At 38.1% G+C, this 25,603-nt stretch overlaps 2 protein-coding genes across 2 annotated transcripts; both read left to right on the forward strand.

Annotated features, from left to right (window-relative positions):
• Window positions 1-366: 366 nt before the first annotated feature.
• LOC116330064 (hydroperoxide isomerase ALOXE3-like) lies at window positions 367-8,130 on the forward strand. The gene is made up of 14 exons (XM_031752248.2): window positions 367-1,349; window positions 1,565-1,769; window positions 2,106-2,187; window positions 2,439-2,561; window positions 2,645-2,748; window positions 2,996-3,162; window positions 3,276-3,419; window positions 4,056-4,259; window positions 4,406-4,492; window positions 5,225-5,394; window positions 6,502-6,623; window positions 6,747-6,847; window positions 7,185-7,355; window positions 7,509-8,130. Exons 1-14 carry the CDS (start codon window positions 1,197-1,199, stop codon window positions 7,686-7,688), a joined length of 2,013 nt encoding a protein of 670 aa, XP_031608108.2. The 5' UTR covers window positions 367-1,196; the 3' UTR covers window positions 7,689-8,130.
• A 6,784-nt stretch (window positions 8,131-14,914) lies between these two features.
• Window positions 14,915-21,627, forward strand: LOC116330065 (hydroperoxide isomerase ALOXE3-like). Its single transcript, XM_031752249.2, has 15 exons — window positions 14,915-14,935; window positions 15,111-15,288; window positions 15,707-15,911; window positions 16,054-16,135; window positions 16,387-16,509; window positions 16,627-16,730; window positions 17,042-17,208; window positions 17,336-17,479; window positions 17,982-18,185; window positions 18,347-18,433; window positions 18,547-18,716; window positions 19,618-19,739; window positions 20,282-20,382; window positions 20,901-21,071; window positions 21,217-21,627. The coding sequence occupies exons 2-15, from the start codon at window positions 15,136-15,138 to the stop codon at window positions 21,394-21,396; spliced, it is 2,013 nt and encodes a 670-aa protein (XP_031608109.2). The 5' UTR covers window positions 14,915-14,935; window positions 15,111-15,135; the 3' UTR covers window positions 21,397-21,627.
• Window positions 21,628-25,603: the final 3,976 nt, after the last annotated feature.

Consider the following 25,603-nt stretch of genomic DNA (forward strand, 5'->3'; position numbering starts at 1 on the left):
GTATGCAGTGCATCCTCCAAAAAATTGAGGTAATTGAACAAGCGGAAGACAAAAGAACGTAGCAGGCCTAAGAAACTATCTACAGCAGATCAACATCTGAAAGTCATCTTTGTATAACATATATAAATAAATTCAACAAAGACCTGACAACGGACCTGAAACATGCATCTGGCCCTTCAGCTGATCCATCTTATCAAAACTTCATCATAAATGGTCTCTGTCACGGCCTGGGGGATCAGCAGGATGCTGATTGGCCATTTCTACCTTTTCACGCCCTCGGCCCACGCCCACGGAAGGGCATGATGCCCATCAAGGCGATCGGAATATAAGCCAGGAGGAGTCTGCTGGTCTTCGCTGGATCGTTGTCTACCGCGCGTCAGATAGAGTCAAAGCTACAGCTCAGTTAAGAGTCTATTGTGAACGCTGTAATTAATTCTCCTTTCCTCGTCTACAGACCTCCTGAATACCTTCCCTGTGTGAATCATTGTGTCGAGTGTGGAGAGTGGAACTGCGGTCGTGAGTGTGGAGAATTCTTGTGTACAGCTGATTCTGCAGTCCTGCGCTTGAGTCCCCACGTTGAACCATAACAGTCTCAGTGAATGTTTTACTGTCAAGTCATTCTTAAGGAAGCAAAACAGGGAGAAAAGGCTGAGGTAGAACATCAGTGAAAACAGGTCACATGTAGAGATGAATCCAAATTGAAAATTCAATTTGAAAAAATTATGGTTCAAAGAGGTCAGGAGAGGTACAGCAGTGAATGTTACAGCCATCTGTAAAACACAATGAGGGCTCTGTCATATTTATCCCTGAAGGCTACTTGAAAGAAATTACAGGGAAGCCTATCAAGGGTCATACCAAATATTGACTTTAAGGTTTGTTAAAATTCTACAAAACTTTTTTGGTATGTGTATTTAGCAAATAGTTGCATACTTCTACATTTCACAGTGGCTGCGATTTCTCTTGAATAAACTAAAGCTTCGTTATTTCATCATGAGCTAAGCTTCCTGTGGTTTCTCAGGTTGCAGCAGTTGCTCACACATGTCCAACATTTCAACACAATACCTACCAGATGCAAATACCTGGACACTCCCACTAAAATGTGTTAATAAAAAGAGACGATTGTGGGGGCAACTTCTGACAGAGTAGTTATTCCAAGAAACTTCTCCACTAAGATCTGACCACATTCAAGAGGAAAAATGGTGCAGTATAAAGTGACTGTATTCACTGGCGATATCCTTAATTCCACTACTCTTAACAATGTCTTCATTAAGCTGGTGGGCACAGATGGGGAGAGTGATCGCACGTGGCTCGTGGGCTTGAAAGGGGCTTCATCCTTCGTCAGAGGAGCCGTAAGTCTGAAATATGCATCTTCATGATTAAATGTTTCTCAGGTTTCCTGTATGAGATGATACACAAACGAAATCATTTTGGGGGGAAATAAGGGAAATCTATCACCATCAAGATGGTCAAAGCAAACAGTTCACTTCATGGACCACAGTAAATTATAAGAGGAATTGTTTGCTGGAGTGTTACAGCTCAGCACAAACTGCTGTCATTTCTTTAGGTATCAAAGTTTAAGGTGTCCTGCTCCACTTCCCTTGGAAATCTTGTGCTGATAGAGTTAGACAAACAGTCTCTCCCACTGTTCCCGGAGGACGCTTGGTTTTGTGCCAAGGTGGAAGTGAAATCCCCTGAAGGAGACATCTACAGCTTTCCCATCTACCGCTGGATCACTGATAGCAAGGTGCACCGCTTCAGGGATGGAAAAGGTTTGGGAAATGTGCTCATCTTAAATCTTGTTCTGTAGTTACAAACCAGTGAGGACAACAAAAATTTTGTAATGAGACTAAAGCAGTTTTCCAATATACCAAATTCACAGGAAACCATTTTTTTTTCTTTCTTTCTTTCTTTCTTTCTTTCTTTCTTTCTTTCTTTCTTTCTTTCTTTCTTTCTTTCTTTCTTTCTTTCTTTCTTTCTTTCTTTCTTTCTTTCTTTCTTTCTTTCTTTCTTTCTTTCTTTCTTTCTTTCTTTCTTTCTTTCTTTCTTTCTTTCTTTCTTTCTTTCTTTCTTTCTTTCTTTCTTTCTTTCTTTCTGTTTTTTTATAGCTCTGAGAATCTTTGAAGACAACCATCATCTTGGCAGGTACAGTCGGCAGCAGGAGATTCATCAGCGAGAGGAAGACTATCGGTGAGAATTCAGAGCTTATACACGTTTTAGCTTTACAGCTCCTGAAACTGGAATACAAATGCTCTCCAGTTATAGCTGAATATCCTAATACTAATGATATTTAACCTTAAAATTAAGCATTACAGCATATTCTTTGTCTGCTGGGATTAATGAAAAGAAATTAAACTATTGCATATGTTGCAGATAAAAAGTATATCATGTCATACTGTAATTAACTTCCTCATCACTCTGCTGTTTCTTTGTTTCCTCAGCTGGGATGCATATGCAGAGGGAATACCTCACTCCATGAAGGCAGAAAACCCATCGTCACTGCCATATGAGGTTCAGTTCTCCTTCACCAAAACTACAGAGTTTCTCTACACTGCTTCCACAGGGTGAAGTTCTGTTATATATATTTTTCTCTTTACTTATCAAAAGTATATTAAGTATCTACTGAAGTAAGATGAATGTGTTTCAGACTGACTGAGCTGAAGCTGAAGGGACTGGATAACTGTAAGAAGAAGTGGGATAATATTGAAAGCATCAATCGAGTGTTTTGCTGCAAAAAGACTGAAATATCAGGTACTGTACTAACATCATAGCATAATGGAGTCCTTATACAGTATGCACTCTATGCAATAATGAGCTGAATATTGGGCAGCCTGTTCTGTAAACCATATATATTCTTACCAGAGAAATCTGACTTTTCTTTTACAGTTCACGTAATGCAGACTCTCAGACCCTGAACTTCTGGCATTAATTCAGAAATTTAGCAGAATTTAGTAGCTCACAGTTTCAAAAATAATAAGTTAAATGTTTCTTTTCACAGAATATGTTCAGGAACACTGGAAAGAGGATGCTTTCTTTGGCTACCAGTTTCTAAATGGTGTCAACCCCATGTTGATTCAGCTTTGTACAGCCCTGCCCAGTAACTTCCCTGTCACTGATGACATGGTCTTTCCCCATGGCCAGTCCAGCCTGGCAGATGAAATGAAGGTGATCATCTGAATTCTTTATAATAAATTGATTTTTGTCAAATAATTGTACTTGTACAGTCACTGAATAAATGCTATATCCACACTGTTGCAATATCCTGAACTTTCAAACAGAAAGGGAACATATTCCTGTGTGACTACAAGCGTCTGGATGGAGTGAAAGCAAACACCATCAATGGGAAGAAGCAGTACTTGATGGCTCCTCTCATCCTGCTCCACAAAGCTCCTGATGATAAGCTGATGCCGATTGCCATTCAGGTAATTCAGACAGTAAGGTTTAAGTTTGTGTATTTATCGGCTTATCAGTAGAGATAGCACACCTGTTAATGTGTAAAGCAATTGTTCATGTACAACGTCATTGTCAAATCAAAATAAAAGGATATGCTATTTGCAACCATAGCTAGTACCATATCTGAACACCAGCTGTGAAGTGTTTTTGCTGAGCCTTAGCCTTGTGAAAAAAGTTCATCCCATAGCAGTATCCAGGCTGCTGAATGCAGAGTCTGACACGTACATAAATCAAGTCGGTTTCATTTATGACGCCAAAATCACAAACAGCCATCAGAGTTCATTCTGTACAGTACACTCACACAGTTTGCCAAAAGAGATCCCTCTTTCAGTACAGAAAGACATGCAAAATATGCAATATATTTACTGAGCAGGGAGAGATAGCGTCAGTAAAAACTAATTAAAAGCAACATGTAAAGCTGTTCTCTGTTAGAAGGGATTCAGTGGAAATTCCCCATAAGGGAACAGCAGAGTATCAAACTTTAAAGATAAACTTGTCAAACATAGAACAGTAACTGAAATTTCATCAGTCTTGATCAGTACTTGATTGTAGGAGTATACTTGATCAGCTGTATCAAATGACTACTCCGCCCTGTCCTTCTGTAGCTGAAGCAGACTCCATCAGATGACAATCCAATCTTTCTTCCTACTGATTCTGAGTACGACTGGTTGATCGCCAAGATTTTTGTAAGAAGTGCAGATTTCAATGAGCATCAGCTCAATGTTCACCTTCTGCGCACACACTTACTGGCTGAGGTTTTTGCAGTGTCACTGCTGCGCAACGTGCCCATGGTGCATCCTCTGTACAAGGTAACTGACGTTTGCTGAAACCTCAGTTTGTTTTATGCCATTATTTCAATGGTGTGGAAAGCATTTGTCCATAACGGCTGGTTGTGGACAATAAAATGAACTGTTGCCCCAGTCATGTCACTAACAGAGTTCCCTCTTTCCCTCAGCTCCTCAAACCTCACACACGCTACACTCTGCAGATCAACTTCTTAGCTCGGCGTCTTCTAATTTCTGACACTGGCAATTTCACTCAGGTATGCAGTAAGACCAGCACACTTATGGCGTAAAAAATGTTTCCGCAAGTGCAAATGTTGCATTTTGAGGAGAAAATTACTTTGAGCGAAGAAAAGTTTAATTTGACCAAACAAAATTAACTGCTGCATGGAGTATGTGTGATAAGTATGTTATTTTATTATAAAATATAAAAAATTTTAATTCCATTGTTGGTTTTAATCTAGTTTAAACCAAACCACTCCACTGGATTTAGCTACACTTTGGACAGTGTTTCTGGAATGCTGTAGCTAGCGAGCTGATTGGAGACCAAAACAGCCAATCAGAATTTTTGCATCCAAGTCTGTGATTGGTTGGTTTTGTGGCACATTTATAACAGTGTACAGAGAGTTGAGCGTGCTCTCAACATCTCTGCACCCCACGCACTGAGAGCAGGTCTACAGATGTCCGTCAGCACACAGAGCAAAGATCTGAGCAAGAGCAAATGCCAACAACCGAGCGAGCGTGGCTGTTATTGTGTGTGTAAATGGATAATAGCAAACACTGAAATACATTTCTTGCACGCAGCAATGAATTTTGTTCACTCATATTAAACTTCTCTTCACTCAAAATATTTTTCTTCTCAAAATGCAACAACACTTGATTTATTTTTATTTTTTTTAACGTGCGCTAAGAATAGAGGCACAAAAATAACTGTTTCATTTTCAGTGTCATGTACAACATTTGTCTCTAACTGTGAGCTACCCGTTCTCTAGTTTGCATCATCAGGTGGAGAGGGCATGTTTACCATCCTGGACAGGTCATTGTCCTCATTAACCTACAGCTCCCTCTGCATACCAGATGACATTGCTGAACGTGGCGTGGAGGCTGTGCCAAACTTCTACTACAGGGATGATGGCCTGAAAGTTTGGGATATCATCCACAGGTACCACACTTTCTTTTCTTTTGATTTTGATTTTCTCCTAATGATGCCATCAAGCTGCAGCAATTCAGAGTTTGTAAATAATGGGTCATCCTATCTTAAATCAGCATAAAAAACTGAACTGGTCTTTCTCCACAGTATTGGCTGGTTAAAATATGAAAATCAATAAATAAAAGCCTCCTGTAAAGTCATATATTTGAGCACACAGTAATACCAAACTTCCCTTTGCAAAAGACAACAATGACAATTTCTTTGCACAGCGTGTAAAGCACAGCGTGTAAAGCACAGCATGTAATGCACAGCGTGTAAAGCACATGGTGTAAAGCATTTGTCTCATTGTCTGTTTCCTTTTTGTTTTTTGTATTTTTTGTATTTATGGTCTTCGTTGGTGAAGGAATTGAATTAAGAGATGTCTTTGTGCTGGCTAACTGATTTGTTATCATTGTCATTAATATTATTTCAAATCTCCGATGTGGACAGAAAAGGACAGAGATATGTTACACCTTTTCTATGTACCTTTTTTAACTAGATTTCTTTGTTTTATTGCAAAAGCTGTCTTTTGTGGAGTCACATCTCAGTGTAGCTTGCAAAACACCTCTTCTTCTAGTCTTTGCCAACATTTTCCTTGCATCAGTTTCTTCGGTTAGTCTGTTTTTTAACCTTCATTGGCCAACAAGTAAAACTTATGAGATCTAGACTCTGTTTTGCAAGAGTATCCTGAGCCTGTTCTTTAATAGTGTATGTTTAAACAAGTTATGTCCCTTTGTATACCAGTAGCTGTCGCCACATGTACAGCCTGCCTTGATCTTATTAAACAACATTTAGATTTCTGTTGAAACTCTAAACTGCCTCTAAACTGAGAGATGTGTCTGATACTTACAGAAGCCTACCTTCACTAAGTTAAATTATAAACACTTGGTGTGTTGATCGTGAACCTGTAACCTCCCTATTTTTAATCAGGAAAAGTACTTTGTGCCATTTATTTTTATGTAGTTTTTGAAACAAAAGAATTAGGGCAAATACAATTTTTTATTATTTAAATAATCCTGGAGCAGTTTGTGTACAAATAATAAAAACATGTTTTACACAGTGTATTCCCATTTCTCAAAGGTTTGTGCAGGGAATGCTCAGCTACTACTACAAGAGTGACAGCGACGTCGAGCAGGACTCTGAACTTCAGAAGTGGATTTTGGACATTTATGAACACGGGTTCCTTTCTCGAGCAGAAACAGGTGGGTTTCAATTACTATCTTCAATTATTATGATGATGGTGGTGATTTCTCCATACTATATATTGCAACCTAAACCTAACCTGACCTAAACCTAAATGAATTTAAGTGATGCTGTTATTTCAGGAATTCCTCAGACATTTACCAGCGTGACTGAGTTGATCAAGTTTGTCACCATGGTGATCTACACCTGCTCAGCCCAGCATGCAGCTGTGAACTGTGGACAGGTGAGGCACAGTTTACAATGTCAATAAAAACACGATCAATGTAATGATCTGCAAATCTCAAAAACCCCAATTTTATTCACAATAGAACATAAAAAACATCACATGCCTCCCTAAGACGCTCTTTTTATACTCAGTCATTTTACTGACAAGTTGTAGCTGATGAAACATTTCTCCCACAATCAAATGAACTCATTGTCATGCAAAGGGAAAATGTAAATAATTGTAACCGTACAACAGCAGGAAGGTAACAACAATATTAAAAAACAAAGACAGAATTAAAAACTATGCTTATTAATCTTAGTAAATCAGTTATCCTTTACTTATTCATTAAATACAGTTTGACTATGCTGGCTGGATGCCCAACACTCCCATCTCCCTGCAACTCCCTCCACCGACCACAAAGGGGACGACAAGCGAGGCCACGATGTTGGCCACCTTCCCTGATGTCAACGTAACAGTTCAGGGCATGGCCACCGTGTGGCTCCTCAGCAAGCAGTCCAGTGACTTTGTAAGCAGCAAAGATTTAATTAAGAATGTCAGAAATTATGTTTACAGTAAATTTTTGTGAAAAAAAATTAAATATGCATGCAAGAATGTTGAGATATTGAGAAAAATTTGAATGTTGTTGAAGAAAAACTGAATGTATCACTGTTCTCATTAGGTCCCTCTTGGCCATTACCCAGAGGACCATTTCACTGAGGAGATTCCCCGCAAGATGATAAAGGATTTTCAGACAGAGCTTGAAACTTTGAGTGGAGCCATCAAAGCCAGAAACAAGCACTTAAAAGTGCCATACACCTACATGGATCCAGCACTGGTAGAAAACAGTGTGGCCATTTAAATATTAGAAGATAAGAAGCCAAATTTAGCTTCCTTTTCAAACGACAGCAGGGAAAGAAACTTAAGTTCTGAGTTTTACTGATGAAATGGCGCAATGAACTTACTGCTTCTGATCATTGTATGCTGATTTGCGATTTTTACTTATCTGTTGAAATATGTCTGGGTAACGCTTTCATCACTCTATGAGAGTGTCTGCTCTGACTCAGAGTCTTACTAAAACTTTACCAAATTTCATTGCTTATATTTTCATTATTTTAATGTTTTGTTGTGTTTCTCCCACACAGATTTGTTTTATTCATTAGAAATATATTGCGTTACTCCCAAATCAACAAGCATTGTAATTCCATTATTGAATTAGTCCTTGAACTTTGTTTAATTCACCAAAAATGAGCACTGTTTTACGCTTTTATGCCTTAACACAATAAAGGGTTTTTTTGTTCATTTATTTATTTATTTTTTGGAACAGCTGTTTGGTGTCTGGTATACTATTAACATCCTAAACTCTGTCTAAAGCATTATTTTAGCTAATGTGCACTTTCTACATTTCTTTGTAGAATCATTTTTAAATTCTAGTTTTGTTGTATATTGTTAATTCTAATTGCTATAAATTAGCTGTAATTAATAATATACAGTCCATCTAAATGGTAGATGGACTAGTTTTTATATAGTGCTTTTCTGCGCTGCCTGAACCCTCAAAGCGCTTTAAACAACACATTTCATTTACCCATTCACACCCATTCATGCAAACATTTTTTTGGTTTAGTGCAGTGTTTCCCAACCTTTTGGAGCCACGGCACATATGTTCACATTAGAAAAATCACGCGGCACACCACTAAACAAAAATGTCACAAAAAGCATATTGACAATTTTCCCCTATGCACCAGATATAGCGGAATTGGCTCAGTTTGTCCCCAGTATAACATTTTTGCTTTCTTCTGACCACTATTCATGCTAGGGCCTTAATCTGGGTCAGAATTTTCTCCAGGTCCCAGGTCAGATTAGCTACTTTTTGTTTTCAAATATTAATCTATTGCTATTACGTGCTTCATTGTCTCATGACTATGTATTTTCTTCTTCTGTTTTACTGGCAGTTGGCAACACATTTAATTGGAGCAAGAAGTTGTACTGCCCTCTAATGGAAGAGAACATAATTGTTCTGCCCATTACTCAGGCTGGTCGCTTAGAGTACCAATCAGGTGAAACCTATGTGCCAAGACACGGTGGTTGGGAAACACTGCTTTAGTGACTCAACTCTTTTTGAGTATGATGCTCCAGCTTGCCCACCTATTTGTGGACAGTTTCTCCCATTCCTCTTTGCAGAACCGCCCAAGCTCAGGTTAGCTGTGAGTGTCAGTGCACATCCATTTTCAGATCTCCCCAGGGATGTTCAATCAGGTTCAAGTCTGGCCTCTGGCTGGGCCAATCAAGGACATTAACAGAGTGGTGTTGAAGCCACTCCTTTGTTATCTTGGCTGTGTGCTTAGGGTCATTGTTTTTTTCCAGACATGACGCTTGGCATTCATACACATTTGTAAAATAGTTTTACGTGTGGCCAAATTGCCTCGTATTTGTGTGTGAATTGGACCTCGCATTTGTGATTCCTTTAAAAGTCACAAACAAATCACTGTACAAAATTATAAATCTTGGTTTATGCTTGTGGATCATATCGTATGCATTTGCAATGACTTTGAGGCATATTTCTCTCCATTAATATATCCCATGCTGTTACACAACCAGCAGCTGAAATTGTTGATTCAAAGCAGGGTGGGTCCATGCTTTCATGTTTACCCACAGCAGAAAGACTCATCAGACTGCTCAACGTTTTTCCAGTTGTCCAGTTTTGGTGAGCTCAAATGTCAAATGTAGTCTCAGTTTTAGGACAAAAGTAACAACTCCTGTTGTAGCACATATGCTTATGTATATGTGTGTTCATATATATACATATATATATATATATATATATATATATATATATATATATATATATATATATATATATATATATATATATATATATATAGATATATAGATATATATATAGATATAGATATATATATATATATATAAACTTTGTGTTTCGATTCTTTTTTCAACTGATTAATTATTATATAACTCCTAAAATGTTACAACCTTTTTCTTGTTGACATAAATAAAATGACCTGAAATGCATTGTGTCGTAATTACCATTAAACATAATAAACCATATAACATAATAAAGGCTACAGTCACACTAGCATAAATCCCTATCCTAATGAGGACATATGCCTTAGTATTTTGGTATGAATGCAAAGCTAACAGGACAAAGCAAAGATGAAAACCAGCACAAAGATACTACAAAGCTGTTGTCACAGTGATTCTACTGTAGAAACATGAACAGATAGAAACAGAGGCTGCAGCCTGACTACCAATCAGTTAGTTACCCCTTAAAGTTCAGGGTCTGGCTGCTGGGCTGGGGGTCATCTTTCTCTCAGCTTTAACATCATGTTGGGTTCTTGGCTAGCTTAGCATTAGCATGCTGTCTGTGTGGATGGTTACAAAGAGCAGAACTTGTATTAGCAGCATAAAAATAAATAACTATTTTTGTCCTGCACAAATCAACTGATTTTAGCAGCTGAACTACTCTTTTCCCAGCCTAATTATATGTATTCTAGTTATAACTTAATAATAGAAAATATTTTTTATTACACACCAGGGGTGGCCAACTCCAGGCCTTGAGAGCCAGTGTCCTGCAGGTTTTAGATGTGCCCTTGATCCATCACAGCTGATTTAAATGGCTAAATTACCTCCTCAACATGTCTTGAAGTTCTCCAGAGGCCTGGTATTGAACTGATCATTTGATTCAGGTGTGTTGACCCAGGGTGATATCTAAAACCTGCAGGACACCGGCCCTCGAGGCCTGGAGTTGGCCACCCCAGAAATACATGCATGTTTTGCCTCACTATATATTTATATATGTATATTTTAACCTGAATCCTCATTGCAGTAGTTCTCAAAAAGAAGGTAGAGTAGGTATTGCAATTAAAAAATATGCACATATTTAACAAACTTATTATTTTTAGTTATAATTAGAGTGCCATCTGGAAACACCTGAATTGTGTTGTCCCTGGATAGGATATTTTTGTTTTTGTGGTACACATTGTTATATTTGCTCAATCCAGCATGAAAATTGAATGGTTTTTGTGAAAGACCTTCAGGTTAAAAATATTCCATGTTTTATTTTACATTATTGGTTAATTTAACTATATATCATTCAAAAAATTGTCTCTGGTTGTCTTTTGAAACTTGAAGGTTGGCTTTTTATTAGTGTATACTCAAATATGTGACTTTCACAAAAATGCTGGACCTTTTTCATATTTTAACAAACCAATACTTGGCAAGAAAGATCAGTAAAAATTTTTGATGTTATCTTTAATTGTCTTTGAGTTATTCATATTAGAAAACAAAAAACAACCTTAAACTGTTTGAATGTCCCATTTAACATACCATTTCAAAACACAATATCTTATATAAAAATATTCATAAAAAATATACAAAGCTAAAAATCTACAGTAAATTTTCTACCATAAGTGTTTCATCCAAATCAGAGACAGTAAAGCAAAAGGCTGGCTGGTTGATTTGCGACAGAATGACCCTTATTCATCTGGTGATCTCACAGCCACACTTGTTACTAGTAAGTGAATTATATTAGTTGTTCTTTTTAAAAGTCTTGAGTCACTGGTGATTTGTTTATCGTTCGCCTCTGAAGAATTTTTGTGAAATTTTTTAAGTGCTCTTGAGCAATAGTTCTCCAGGCTTTCTGGAGGTCATTCAACCTTTTTCTTTGGACATTGGCTGCTTTTTCACTTATTTTCAGTCTGGTCCTTCTAGCTGATTGTTTTCAGAGGAATGTTATTTTGTTTTTCAAGCCACTTAAAACGGACCCATTTATCATGCAAGAATGAAAAGGGTATCTAACGCAAGAGATGAACCAGTGTTGTTCACAACAATTTGTTTGTACTTCTTTTATTGAATCTGTGAAAAATTCCAAAGTAACACAATTTGCACCAACAAAGGGATTCCCAATGTGCTATTGGGTAAAAACTTGGCATATCTCAGCACAGCGTGCAGTGTGCCACCCTAAGAAACTGTCTATAGCAGATCAACATCTGAAAGTAATCTTTTTAAGGAACAGGAAAAAAAATCAAACAAAGACCTGACTCAGGACCTGAAAGATGCATCTGGCTCTTCAGGTCATCAAAATGTTTACTGAAGCCTCATGAGAGATGTCTCAGTGGAAGGGTGGCTGTCACAAAGCCATTTTTAATGACAGGAAACAGGGAGAAGACGCTGACATATGTCAAATTCAACAAGAACTGCATAGAGCCGGTGTGTGCAGACAGACTTACCAACTTATGAATCCAGATTTGAAATTTTTATTTCAAATCATCATCAGTTTGGAGGACGGAGTACAGGAGAGAGGTACAGCAATAAGTGTAGCCATCTGTAAAACACAGTGGAGGCTCTGTTGTGGTTTGGGGTTCCATTCCAACCAGTGGTTTTGGGGATCTTGTCAAAACTGGAATTATGAACACAGAAAAGTACCACTGGATTTCAATCCACCATGTAATACTATCTGGAAAGCAAATGTTTCGTCACTCATCCAAGTGACTTTTTCAGTCTCAGCTGAATGCAAGTTTCCCCAACCTTATAAACTGCTGGTGGTCGGTGGTGGCTAGCACCACCAACGAACAATGGACTGTGAGGTCATTTTAATGATCATTAATATGCAAATTGTCATGATTGACAACCACTGATCAAAGACCACTGATTGATGACAATTGATCAATGGCAATGAGTCCCATTCACAGAGTTGGGGAATGGACGTACTCTTTAATTGTTGATCTACTTGTTGTGCATCAGAAATACCAAACATGGAGAGTGTCCTCGGCGGTCAGAAGAGAGAAGGATGCCACACCCAGGATGCAGATAAGAGGGAGCAAAATTTGTCTGACAGACATCTCACCCAAGCAGAGAAAAACGTCCTTGCATATGAGTTGATTTTTGCTGTGACGCCGAGACAAATCCCACTAGTGAACTGATCACAGCCACTGAAACAGCAATTCTCATTGCAGATGTGGAAGCAGAGCAAGTGCAGGCCAATGTTTCGGCCTGTCTCAGCAAAGCAAAGCCCCCAGCATCCGACATCAGCATGGAGGAGAGGAAAGCACTCACATCGCTTAGTAATGACAACAACATCATCATCCTTCCGGCAGACAAGGGTAGGTGCACAGTTTTGCTTAACCAGAAAGACTATCATGAGAATTTTTTTTTTTGTCACTGCTCAGCAACAAAAATACTAATGAGTCCCTGAAACAAGAACCAGATAGTGGTTTTAGGAAGATGGTGATAGATTGTCTAAAGCAGTTAGAACAAGATAATGCTATTGACTGGACCTCAAGCCACAGGCTATACCCAGGGGAAGCTACACCAAGTCTGTATGATTTACAGAAGATACTTTAACAGGGTATATGATGAACTCGGTCTCTTATAACCTCTCAACGTTTTTAGCTTCGATCCTCAACCCGTTTTGTTGAGTGGAGGTGCTTCATAAGAGATTACAGGATGACCCCAACCTCAGCAACAGGACCACTCTCAGCACCGACCAAGTGTGTTTGCTTTTGGAACTGTGTCTTAATTCCACATATTTCACATACAAGGGTCAGTACTACAGGCAGAACATGGGGGTGCCATGGGTTCCCCAGTTTCACCCATTGTGACCAACTTGTACATGGCAGAAGTGGAAAAGAGGGCTTTGTTATCCTACCCTGGAACACCACCTAGTCATTGGTTCAGGTATGTGGATGACACCAGGGTGAAAATCAAATCTCAGGACGTACCACAATTCACTGATCTTATTAACTCAGTGGACAAACGCATCAAATTCAGTAGGGAGGATATTTAAAATGAAAGGCTAGCTTTCTTAGGACATTTGTCAAAGCTGGGAAGTCACCTAAAGAATGCTCCAGGTGAGCCAGGAGAGAAGGACGAATGCTGCCTAACCAAAAACCGATCCCTTACGTTTCAGGAGTATCGGAAAAGCTGAGATGCATTTTCTTTAAACATCGCATCTCTGTGGCTTTCAAACCCCAAAACACACTGCTCAAAAATTGTTTCACCCCAAGGTTAGGGTCCCACGGCACAAACAGAGTAATATAGTGTATGCTGTTTAGTCTGATTTATACAGTGGGGAAACCAAATAACCTCTGTCTAAGCGGATAGCACAACACAGAAGAGCTAAGTTGTCAGGCCAGGACACCGCAGTCAGTGGCCACACTTTCAATGATGAGGATGTACATGTGAAAAGAGAAAGACCGAACTCTGAATCGAAGGGGGGCCTAAGAATACATCTTTTAATGCTCTGATTGCAGCCATTCCCCAACTTCTGTGAATGGTACTTATGGCCATTGATTAATCATCATAGATCGATAGTCTTTGATCAGTGGTTGTTGAACAATGGTCATGACAATTTGCATATTAATGACCAAGAAGCTGACCTAACAGCCCATTGTTTTTCAGTGGTGCTAGTGCTATGTCCAGATGAACAGAATCAACTTTTTGAGGCTTCTGACTGGCAGCAGCTTATTTTTTTTTAGAGTGACAATGATCCCAAAGACACTGTCAGTGCAGTAAAATCATACCTGGACAGAAAAACACAATAAAACAGCACCAGCCATGGATTGGCTTCCCCAGAGCCCAACTCTCAACGTTACTGAAGCAGTATGGGATCATTGTGACAGAGAACTGAAGAAAAGGCAGCCAGCAGCTTTTGCCTTATGTACTGTATGCTCATGTATGTTTTTGTTTAAATAAATTACTGCGCACATTACCCATTTCATTAGCAAAATATAAAGAACTGAAGGGTTGACACTATTGCACAGTACTATGTACTTAGCATTTTATCATGGTAGAAGTATTTATGACTTCAAAACTGTTAAGGTGGATGTGTTTGTGGTTGTAGCAAATTCTCCCAAAATTATGCTGGCTTTGATGGTTCTACATTTCACTGTAACAGAGCTGATTCATCATGATGAAATGTGGTTTCTCAGGCTTAGTAATTGTTCATATATGTCCAGCATTTCATCACAAGGCCTGGCTGATGCAGTTGACTGGAAACACCCCCCACCACCCCGCTTAAATCAATAAAAAGAGAAGTTGTGGAGGTGATACAGAGCAGTTGTTCTGAAGAACTTCTTCTTGTTATTGATAAAGGTAAGAGATCTTTTCACTGGATTTCAGTCAGAAATTATGGGTAAAACAAAAAGAAGAAGTTTAACGTAGTCTCTTACATTTCTTTTCCCATTGTCCTTTTCATTGTGATGCCAGAATTGTAAATGTTTACATTTCCAAATCAGTGCTAAGTATGATTATAACGTCTTCCCACCAGGATTTGACCACATTCAAGAGGAAAAATGGTGCAGTATGAAGTGACCGTATTCACTGGTGATCGCCTTAATTCCACTACTCTTAACAATGTCTTCATTAAGCTGGTGGGCACAGATGGGGAGAGTGATCGCAAGTGGCTCGTGGGCTTGAAAGGGGCTTCATCCTTCGTCAGAGGAGCCGTAAGTCTGAAATATGCATCTCCATGATTAAACGTTTCTCAGGTTTCCTATATGACATTATATACACATGAAATTCTTTTTTCAAAATCATCCAGACGATTTGTCACAACTTCCTGTTACACACAGTGCTGTTGACTCCCGTACAAGTATCAAGACTATGGGGGGGACAGAGCTTTTCAGTCTGCGACCCGTAGGCTCGCTGTTTTTTTTTTATCTGTTTTTTTTAGCATGGTGTCTTAATTGTTGTCTAGCACTTTGTGACTGTGATGTCTGTTAAAAGCACTACATAAATAAACTTTACTTATTTACCTACTTATTTGGAGTGGAAGTAAGGGGAACACTAACTGTGACTTACAGCAACAGCATGTTGCCTAATACCAAAGTAAGCTCAGCCCAAACTGCTATATCATTTCTTTAGGTATCAAAGTTTAAGGTGTCCTGCTCCACTTCCCTTGGAAATCTTCTGCTGGTAGAGCTAGACAAACAGTCTCTCCCACTGTTCCCAGAAGACAGTTGGTTTTGTGCCAAGGTGGAAGTGAAATCCCCTGAAGGAAACATCTACAGCTTTCCCATCTACCGCTGGATCGCTGATAGCAAGGTGCACCGCTTCAGGGATGGAAAAGGTTTGGGAAATGCGCTCATCTTAAATCTTGTTACTGGTTACAGACCACAGAAGATGTAACACAAAGTCTGTAACGAGTCTAAAGCAATTTCCCAGTATACCATATTTACAAGAACAACTTGAAACCATTTTTTCTTATTTAGCTCTGAGAGTCTTTGAAGACAACCATCATCTTGGCAGGTACAGTCGGCAGCAGGAGATTCATCAGCGAGAGGAAGACTATCGGTGAGAATTCAGAGCTTATACACGTTTTAGCTTTACAGCTCCTGAAACTGGAATACAAATGCTCTCCAGTTATAGCTGAATATCCTAATACTAATGATATTTAACCTTAAAATTAAGCATTACAGCATATTCTTTGTCTGCTGGGATTAATTAAAAGAAATTAAACTATTGCATATGTTGCACAGAAAAAGTATATCATGTCATACTGTAATTAACTTCCTCATCACTCTGCTGTTTATTTGTTTTATCAGCTGGGATGCATATGCAGAGAAAATACCTCACTCCATGAAGGCAGAAAACCCATCGTCACTGCCATATGAGGTTCAGTTCTCCTTCACCAAAAGTACAGAGTTTTTCTACACTGCTTCCACAGGGTGAAGTTCTAATATTATAGAACAAATACACAAGAAACAAACATATTTCTCTCTTTACTTATCAAAAGTATATTAAGTATCATAATGAAGTTAAATAAATGTGCTCTTCTGTTTCAGACTGACTGAGCTGAAGCTGAAGGGAATGGATAACTGTAAGGAGAAGTGGGATAATATTGACAGCATCGATCGAGTGTTTTGCTGCAAAAAGACTGACATATCAGGTAACTAACATCACAGCATGATGGAGTCCTTATACTGTATGAACAATAATATGTTCTTAGCTGTTACTCTAAAATTATTCCTATAATAAGCTGCTGCCATAATGACTAATGACAGTATGTGTTCATTTGTTGTTGTTTTTTATCTAATCTTGGAAGAACGTGAAGCTCTATTTTACATTAATGATAAGTGTTTAAAAATGTAAAGAATGTGTATCAACACATTTACGGAAAGGTCTTACCTTTTTTTTATATTTGATATAACATTTAAGACATGAAGTCAGAAATTGAATTTAAATGTTTCTTTTTCACAGAATATGTTCAGGAACACTGGAAAGAGGATGCTTTCTTTGGCTACCAGTTTCTAAATGGTGTCAACCCCATGTTGATTCAGCTTTGTACAGCCCTGCCCAGTAACTTCCCTGTCACTGATGACATGGTCTTTCCCCATGGCCAATGCAGCCTGGCAGATGAAATGAAGGTGACTGTCTCTGGTGAAAAAGGAGAAAGAATTTTTTCTTGTATCAGTTAGATCTTTTCAACAAATTCACTTTTACATGAGCAAACATTATATTCAGATTGCTACAATATCCTGAATTTTCAAACAGAAAGGGAACATATTCCTGTGTGACTACAAGCGCCTGGATGGAGTCAAAGCAAACACCATCAATGGGAAGAAGCAGTACTTGATGGCTCCTCTTGTCCTGCTCCACAAAGCTCCTGATGATAAGCTGATGCCGATTGCCATTCAGGTAATTCAGACAGTAAGCTTTAATTTAATAATACACCCTTTTTCCCTTCTGCCTGAGCCTTAGCCTTGTGGAAATAATCATCCCATAGTAATTTCCAGGTTGCAGAGTCTGACACGTAGATAAATCAAGTCAGTTTCTTTTATGGCGCCAAAATCACAAACAGCCTTCACAGTTCATTCTGTACAATACACTCACACAGATGCAACAGATGCAACATATTTACTGAGCAGAGAGAGATAGCATCAGTAAAAACTAATTAAAAGCAACATATAAAGCTGTTCAGAAGAAATGCTCTCTGTTAGAAGGGATTCAGTGGAAATTCCCCATAAGTGAACAGCCGAGTATCAAACTTTAAAGATAAACTTGCCAAATATAGTAACTGACTGGCTTTGATGACTATAGTAACAGTAACTGAAATTTCATCAGTCTTGATCAGTACTTGATTGTAGGAGTATACTTGATCATCTGTATCAAATGACTACTCCGCCCTGTCCTTCTGTAGCTGAAGCAGACTCCATCAGATGACAATCCAATCTTTCTTCCTACTGATTCTGAGTACGACTGGTTGATCGCCAAGATTTTTGTAAGAAGTGCAGATTTCAGTGAGCATCAGCTCAATGTTCACCTTCTGCGCACGCACTTGCTGGCTGAGGTTTTTGCAGTGTCACTGCTGCGCAACGTGCCCATGGTGCATCCTCTGTACAAGGTAACTGACGTTTGCTATACCATTCATTTCAATGGTGTGGAAAGCATTTGTCCATAACGGGCATATTAGTACCACCTATGAATTTCATCACTATATTAAAAAAGTGTACTAACAATATATTAAATGATCGTCTTGCTAATGTCGTTTCCTCTTTCCCTTAGCTTCTCAAACCTCACACACGCTACTCACTGCATGTCAACCTCTTAGCTCGAAGTCTTCTCATATCTGAGACTGGCAGTTTCACTCAGGTAAGCAGTGAAAATATTAATATTTTATGCGATGACTAGCACACTAAAGAACTGTTTCATTTTCAGTGTCATGTACAACATTTGTCTCTAACCATGAGCTGCCCGTTCTCTAGTTTGCAGCATCGGGTGGAGAGGGCATGTTTACCATCCTGCAGAGGTCAGTGTCCTCAGTGACCTACAGCTCCCTCTGCATGCCAGATGACATTGCTGAACGTGGGCTGGAGGCTGTGCCAAACTTCTACTACAGGGATGATGGACTAAAGATTTGGGATATCATCCACAGGTATCATTGTGTTCCAGATTCTTTTCAGCTTTATGTTGCTAACTGTTATGATGTTATTGATGTTGCATTTCAAAGTATTGAAATAATCCAAAATTAATAACTGACAAAGCAGCCATTGGTAACAGGAAAGTACAACAGCCTGTGACTCCTAACTCAAAAAATAACCACCCAAACCTCACTCCTACCACCCTGTAGCGGCACAAAAAAATATGAGGTTAATGATCAAAAAAAACTATTATTAAATGTTTTTTAAACCTTTATTCAACCAGGAAGTGAACTCTTGAGATTAAGAAGCTTTGAAAAAGTTCCCTGTGCCGACATAGACCCAAGAGACTGGCTCAGGGTTTATATATGTATTTTTATTTGTTTGTTTCTTTAAATTTAAAAATTTTTATCTAGGTTTTGTTGTTGTGTTAAGTCTGTTTTCAGTGTGGTTTTGCTCTTATATTTTTTTTATAAAGAACTTGTGAAAATTTAGGGTTTTTTTAAATTGAACAAGTAATTGAAAAAAAGTGCACCAAAGCCTCCTCACACTAGTTTTATTGGTCAAACTTGACAAAAAATAAGAAAGAAAACTAAAGAAATTTATTGTGTGTTTTGTCTAAGAGTCATTTTTAGCTCAACCAGCTGAAAGGCCAATGCTATCCTTCAGTCCATCCACAGTCCACACAAGAATAAACATAATCATCACGTAATGTGTCATCACTAAAAGGTCACGTTGGTGTTCAGTGCCATTTAAATACACACAGACAAAAGATTTATTTATGGCATAATCATGTCTTCAGCTTCACCTTTTATTTTTTTTAAGCACTTTACACACAGAGTGTCTCATCTACCTAATGTGTGCATAAAATCTATAATAAAACACATATTTTGCTCAGTTTATTCCCATTTCTCAAAGGTTTGTGCAGGGAATTCTCAGCTACTATTACAAGACTGACAGCGAAGTCGAGCAGGACTCTGAACTTCAGAAGTGGATTTTGGATATTTTTGAACATGGATTCCTTTCTCGGGCAGAAACAGGTAAGCTTCAAAGAATATCTCAATTCTTAATATACTATATACAGTCATGGTAAAAACAAAAAAAACAAAAACAACAACATACACCCTCTTTCAATTCTAAGGGCACAAAAAATATAATGATCCTTAGCAGGTAAATACAACCTGAGACTGTAAGGTGCCCAGGTCCTGTGGCTGCACAACCAGCTCAAGTTTAAAAGAAGAAGCCAAACTTGTTCAGTGTTTTGTTTTTTGTTTTTTTAATTGAACTGTCATGACATGCTAGTTGAGGCCTTCAGAGTGTTAGATGGGGCTTTGGGGTTTTTTTTGCAGTTTCTCTAAGCATTGCATTATGGTGAGTTTGCTGGGACATCCAATTCTGGGAGGATTTGCAACTGCCTTGAAGACTAATCAGATTATTTGGATTATTTTCTAATACATTAAATTTAAGAATTAAACTGGGTTTACTTTGTTTTTACCACAGCTGTATGTTATAGGTGTATTATAAGCAAGCATAAGTCTAACTTTCATTTGGTCTCCTTTAAGTAATTCTTTCCGATTAACAGGAATTCCTCGGAGATTCACTTGTGTGACTGAGCTGGTCAAGTTTGTCACCATGGTAATCTTCACTTGCTCAGCCCAGCATGCAGCCGTGAACTATGGACAGGTGAGTCCCTGTAATTCATGGAGTTATTCAAGTGTTTCATGTTCAGAAAATTCTAGGTTATTTCTAAACTGAACTGTAGAGTAAACCGGCGATGAACAGCTCTGTAGTGCTGTAATGCTCTAAAGGGCTTATACTTAGTTAATATAATGATTTCTTTAAGCATAATCCTAATCTTATGTGAACAGTTGCTAATTAGCAGCAAACACTAAGTAAAGGTGATTCTGGGGGAATTATGTTTGTTTTGCAAATATTCATTTTAAACTTAAACTTTTAAACAAAAATATGGTGTTATTTCAAGAAACACCAAAGTTAGGTTAAGTAGTTAGTTTTTCTAAATATAATACAAGTTCAAAAATTGTTTGATTTCTCCTACAATAAAATAATCTCAAACTGATGGTCATGCAAAGAGACTGCAATAGCAAGAAAGTGCCAACAATACTGAAAAACAAAGAAGGAATTAAACACATTGATTATTGCTCTTATTAATCAGTTATCCTTTACTTATTGATTAAATGCAGTATGACTATGGTGGCTGGATGCCCAACACTCCCATCTCCCTGCAACTCCCGCCACCGACCACAAAGGGGACGACAAGCGAGGCCACGATGTTGGCGACCTTCCCTGATGTCAACGTAACAGTTCAGGGCATGGCCACCATGTGGCTGCTCAGCAAGCAGTCCAGTGACTTTGTAAGCAGCAAAGATTTCATTAAGAATGACAGAAATTATGTTTACAGTAAATTTTTTGTGAAGTATATTACTATGTCATTAAAAAAATCTACAAATGAATATAATAATGAAACTAATTTGATAAATGTATCACCGTTCTCATCAGGTCCCTCTTGGCCAGTACCCGGAGGAGCATTTCACTGAGGAGATTCCCCGCAAGATATTAAAGGATTTCCAGATGGAGCTTGAAGATTTGAGTTTAGTCATCAAAGCCAGAAACAAGCGGTTAGAAGTGCCATACACCTGCATGGATCCATCGGAGATAGAAAACAGCGTGGCCATTTGAATATTAGGCCCGTTAATTGCTAAAAATGATGAAGTTTCTTTGTTGGGAAAAAAATCATAGTTTATATGTTCATTGTTTAATTACTCAACTAACAATCTATTTTGAGGTCTTCAATTAACAGATTAAACAAAAATAAACACAAATGAGACAAGTGTTGGGTTTCTCCCAGACAGATAGTCGAGCTAACAATCTTCATTAAGTTCTGATGAGGAATGAAAAATGCTGTGCTACTCCCACATCTGAAGACACTTTGATTTCATTAAAACATTAAAAAAGGAAAGTGTTGTTTTTCTGCTTTTTTATGTCTTAACACCTTTTTTATCGTTTTTTTGTTTGTTTGTTTGTTTTGGGGGGTTTTGGGGTGAGCTTCTATAACAATTTACAATTTTATCTTTTTATGTTCCACTGTAGAAATTTTTTAATTTTTTAATTTTTTTAGATCATACTGTAAATTGTCAAGTTTGGTTACTGCAAATTAGCAGGACTTTGCACTATACAAAGCATTTTCAAAGTATGGCATATAGAGAGAGCAATCGCACATTGTTCGCAGGCATTAATAAAATGGCCACCTCACCTAAAACCTGTGGGCCTCCATTACCCCTTATTCTTACTTGCTGTTGGAATGTGTATCATATTTCTTTAAAACTGATCTTTATAGGTCTTTGTATTTTGTTCTGAAATCAGTTCAATGGCCAAAATGTGAGGAATCGATTTAATATATACTTACATTTTATTAGGTACACCTTACTACTGGTGGTGGTGGTTTGAGGTTTGCTTTCATTACTGCCTCAGTTATTTCTGGCATACATTCAACAAGGTGCTGGAAACATTCCTCAGAGATTTTGATTCATGCATCACACAGTTCCTGCCGATTTGTCACGCATGCATGATCCAAATCTCCCATTTCACTACATCCCAAAGGTGCTCAATTAGATTGAGATCTGGTACTCTGGAAGCCATCTATGTACACTGGACTTGCTGTTACGTTCAAATCAGTTTGCAATTATTTGAGCTTTGAGGTGCGTTATCCTAATGGAAGCAGCCGTGGATAGACTGTGGTTATAATGGGATGGACATATTCAGCAACAATATTCAAACAGCTGGGACTAAGCTGCTCAAAATGTGCCAATAAAATATCCCGCGCAACATTACAAATACCAAACAAGAGCACTTAGACAGTGTAACTTACCCTGAAGAGCAACAGGTGTACTAAAAGTTTTTATGATGTTTTATTACAACATGCTGACCTCAACCTGTTTTTATTATGATATGATGACATCAACATATTACAATATGTTGACCTTGGATGCTAACAATCAGGGTCACTGATTTCACATTTGGTGTGACCTTGACCTTGACCTGATTTTCACCAAAATTAAAGCAGCTCAAGCTGTTATTCTACCATTACACAAAATTTGAACACAAGATCTTGAAAACTGGATGCTAGATTCCTTAAAAACATGCAAACAAACTGACCCAATTACATAATCCCTGCGTTTGAAGGAGAATAACATTACTAGACTAAAGTCTTGAATTCTTGTGTTTTTCGTATGATTCAGTTCATTTTGCTTCAAAAACCTTTTCTTAGATCATGATTTTTGAATGGTCTTTAAACTACATTTTTAATCCTAAAATTCTCATTTCCTTTTGCTTAACTCACTGCAAAATTAAGTTCTTCTATAATCGATTATCTAACACTTTATTTTTATTCAGCAGAACTGACATGGTGCAAGTCAGCAGTTCACAGAGAACTCATGTTTATGATACAGCTCCACCCTGATATGGAAAAAAAAAAAAAGAAAAAGATCAGACATGACTGTGTGGCTCATAAAAGAATCCTAATTGAAAATATCCAAAGCGGAAACATTGCAGATGGATTTGGTATATTCACGGTCCGAGGTTGGACTGTTCTGCCCTGAGCATCACCTGCACGCATGTACTGGAAATCAGTTACATTTTTGAGGCGTCTATGCAGAGCCCAAACTACGCTATGCTAAAAACAATACCTTAAAGACATTCAATTCCTTCTGCTTCATCTGGGATGCAGTACAGGAGTATTTGCAGTTGTACCCCAACCCAGTATCACGGAAAAGGATGTAATAGACCTGCTGGGCTATCGTGTGGATGTCACGCTTTGCCTCTCCAGACGTGATATGGACACGCATGCTTAAGTTACCTAAGGAGCTTGGAAAGAAAGCAAATGGACTTCTTTAAATTTCTTGAAGGCATTTCACCTCTCATTCTTCAGTTCTAACACACGCTTTAATTCCTATCTGTGTCTCTCCATCAGTTGGCTTTTGACTTGATGAAGCTTTTAAGATATAAAGTGAAAAATACTTCAAGAAACGTAAACCATAAGCTCCTTAGACAACCATGACCTGGATGACTGAGAACTTACAGACATGCCTAAGTTGCAATACCTTGTAGTAACAGAAGACAGCAATAATTTATTTAAAGCCAACATGAAAACAGTCATGGGCAAACCTTTAAGGAAACATTACTAATACATTTATGTGTAAATACATATCAGCCATCTAGCTTAATCTTACCTGGCATAGAAGGACCCTTGAAAGTCCTTCATACTTTAGAATAGCCCTTTATGGAATAGACTACTCCTTGGTAACTTGTTGGCTTTAAATAAATTATCACCCTCTGCTGGTACTGCAAGACTGTACAAGCAAGGGATCAAAACCACCAACCTTCCAATTAGTGGATGAAATGCAGGTTCATTTCACGCCTAGGAGAAGCAAAGTGTGACATCCACACGATGGACCAGTGGTCTCCACAACTCAGGTCAAATATTTTATATTTAAGTTATTTCTTCAGTCATTTGGGGTTAGGTTTATCTTGTGCTAATAACTTGATTAGATGACATGTGAGTTCTGTTCATAGTATGCGACCTAATGATAACTGTGATGAACCACTGATATTAAATCATGCATCCTGAAGCATCATCTATACAGTAACTTAATATGAATACATTCTCATCAGTGAGTCTATCTTTGTCTCAGTCCCAAACAATTTTAACTAAAATTATTATCACAATAAATGAGGCAGACATTAACATGAATTGGAGGGAGACTTTCTTTCAGCCGCTCCTTTCCGGATCTCTCCAGAGCGGTCGATCTGCCTCCATCTCACCCTATCCCTATCATCCTCTTCTGTCAACTCTCTTGTTTTTGCTAAATAAGACTCTAAAGTTGCTCTGATCACTTGCGTGTTGTGATATGTGCAGCATTAAGCCAAACTCTGAACCTGAAGCACCACTTTTGGGGGGAAGGAAATCATCTTCATTCTAACAGAAGAGTATTTGCAATTTGTAACTGTGCTGGAGTTTCAACAGTCTGTGGATCTGTTCACATAGAGACTCTCTCACTTCCTCTGTCTGTTTGTAGGATGCGACATTTTGCCCTGCCTTATCTCCTCTGGAAAGCTGGCGCTGATTGAGGTTGACAAAAAAAGCCTCCCCCACTGTTCCCTGAAAATTTGTGGTTTCCCTGTAAGGGTAAAGTGAAGTCCCTGCAGGGAAACATCCAGAACTTTCCAGTGTAGCACAGTGATAACCTTGTTCATATTACAGACAAGCAAGCGGGTTTGTGTACTTGAACTTAGCTATTATGGTGTATTGTGTATTGTTTATTTAGCCACCTTTTTTCTATTCTGGAGCACCAAATAACAATAAAACAAGATATAAATGAACAGAAAAGACTCATTTCAGATGATAATCATTATCGTAGCAAGTAAAGTAGGGATGAAGAACCAGTGGCAGATAATAATACAAGGCACTTTTGTAAGCATGTACATGTAATGACATTGTATTCACACTTCAGCTGGAAATTGCCATGCCTTTTAGCGGGTAGGAAAACAAAGAACTTTTGTCAAAGAATAAGGTTGTGTGACATTCATCATGTATTTATTTAGTCACTCAAAATAACAAACAGAATAAAATCAAACCTCATGAATGGCTAGTCAGAGAGGTCACGCTGACCTACAAATTTAGCCAGATTTAGACTAACATGATAAAACACATGCATTATTTGTTTCGTGCAGACCAGTTCAGATTTACTGAAGGGAAATAATATGTTTATAAAGCCTTCATGGCCTAATTCAGTTTTTTTTTTCACTTAATCTTGTCTTTTTCACACCATCATCTGAACTTCTGAATTAATATTCAGTCAGGCAGTAAAAAATAATCTATGTGCAATAT

This window comes from Oreochromis aureus, linkage group 6, assembly GCF_013358895.1.
Source record: "Oreochromis aureus strain Israel breed Guangdong linkage group 6, ZZ_aureus, whole genome shotgun sequence".
Taxonomy (NCBI): Eukaryota; Metazoa; Chordata; class Actinopteri; order Cichliformes; family Cichlidae; genus Oreochromis; species Oreochromis aureus.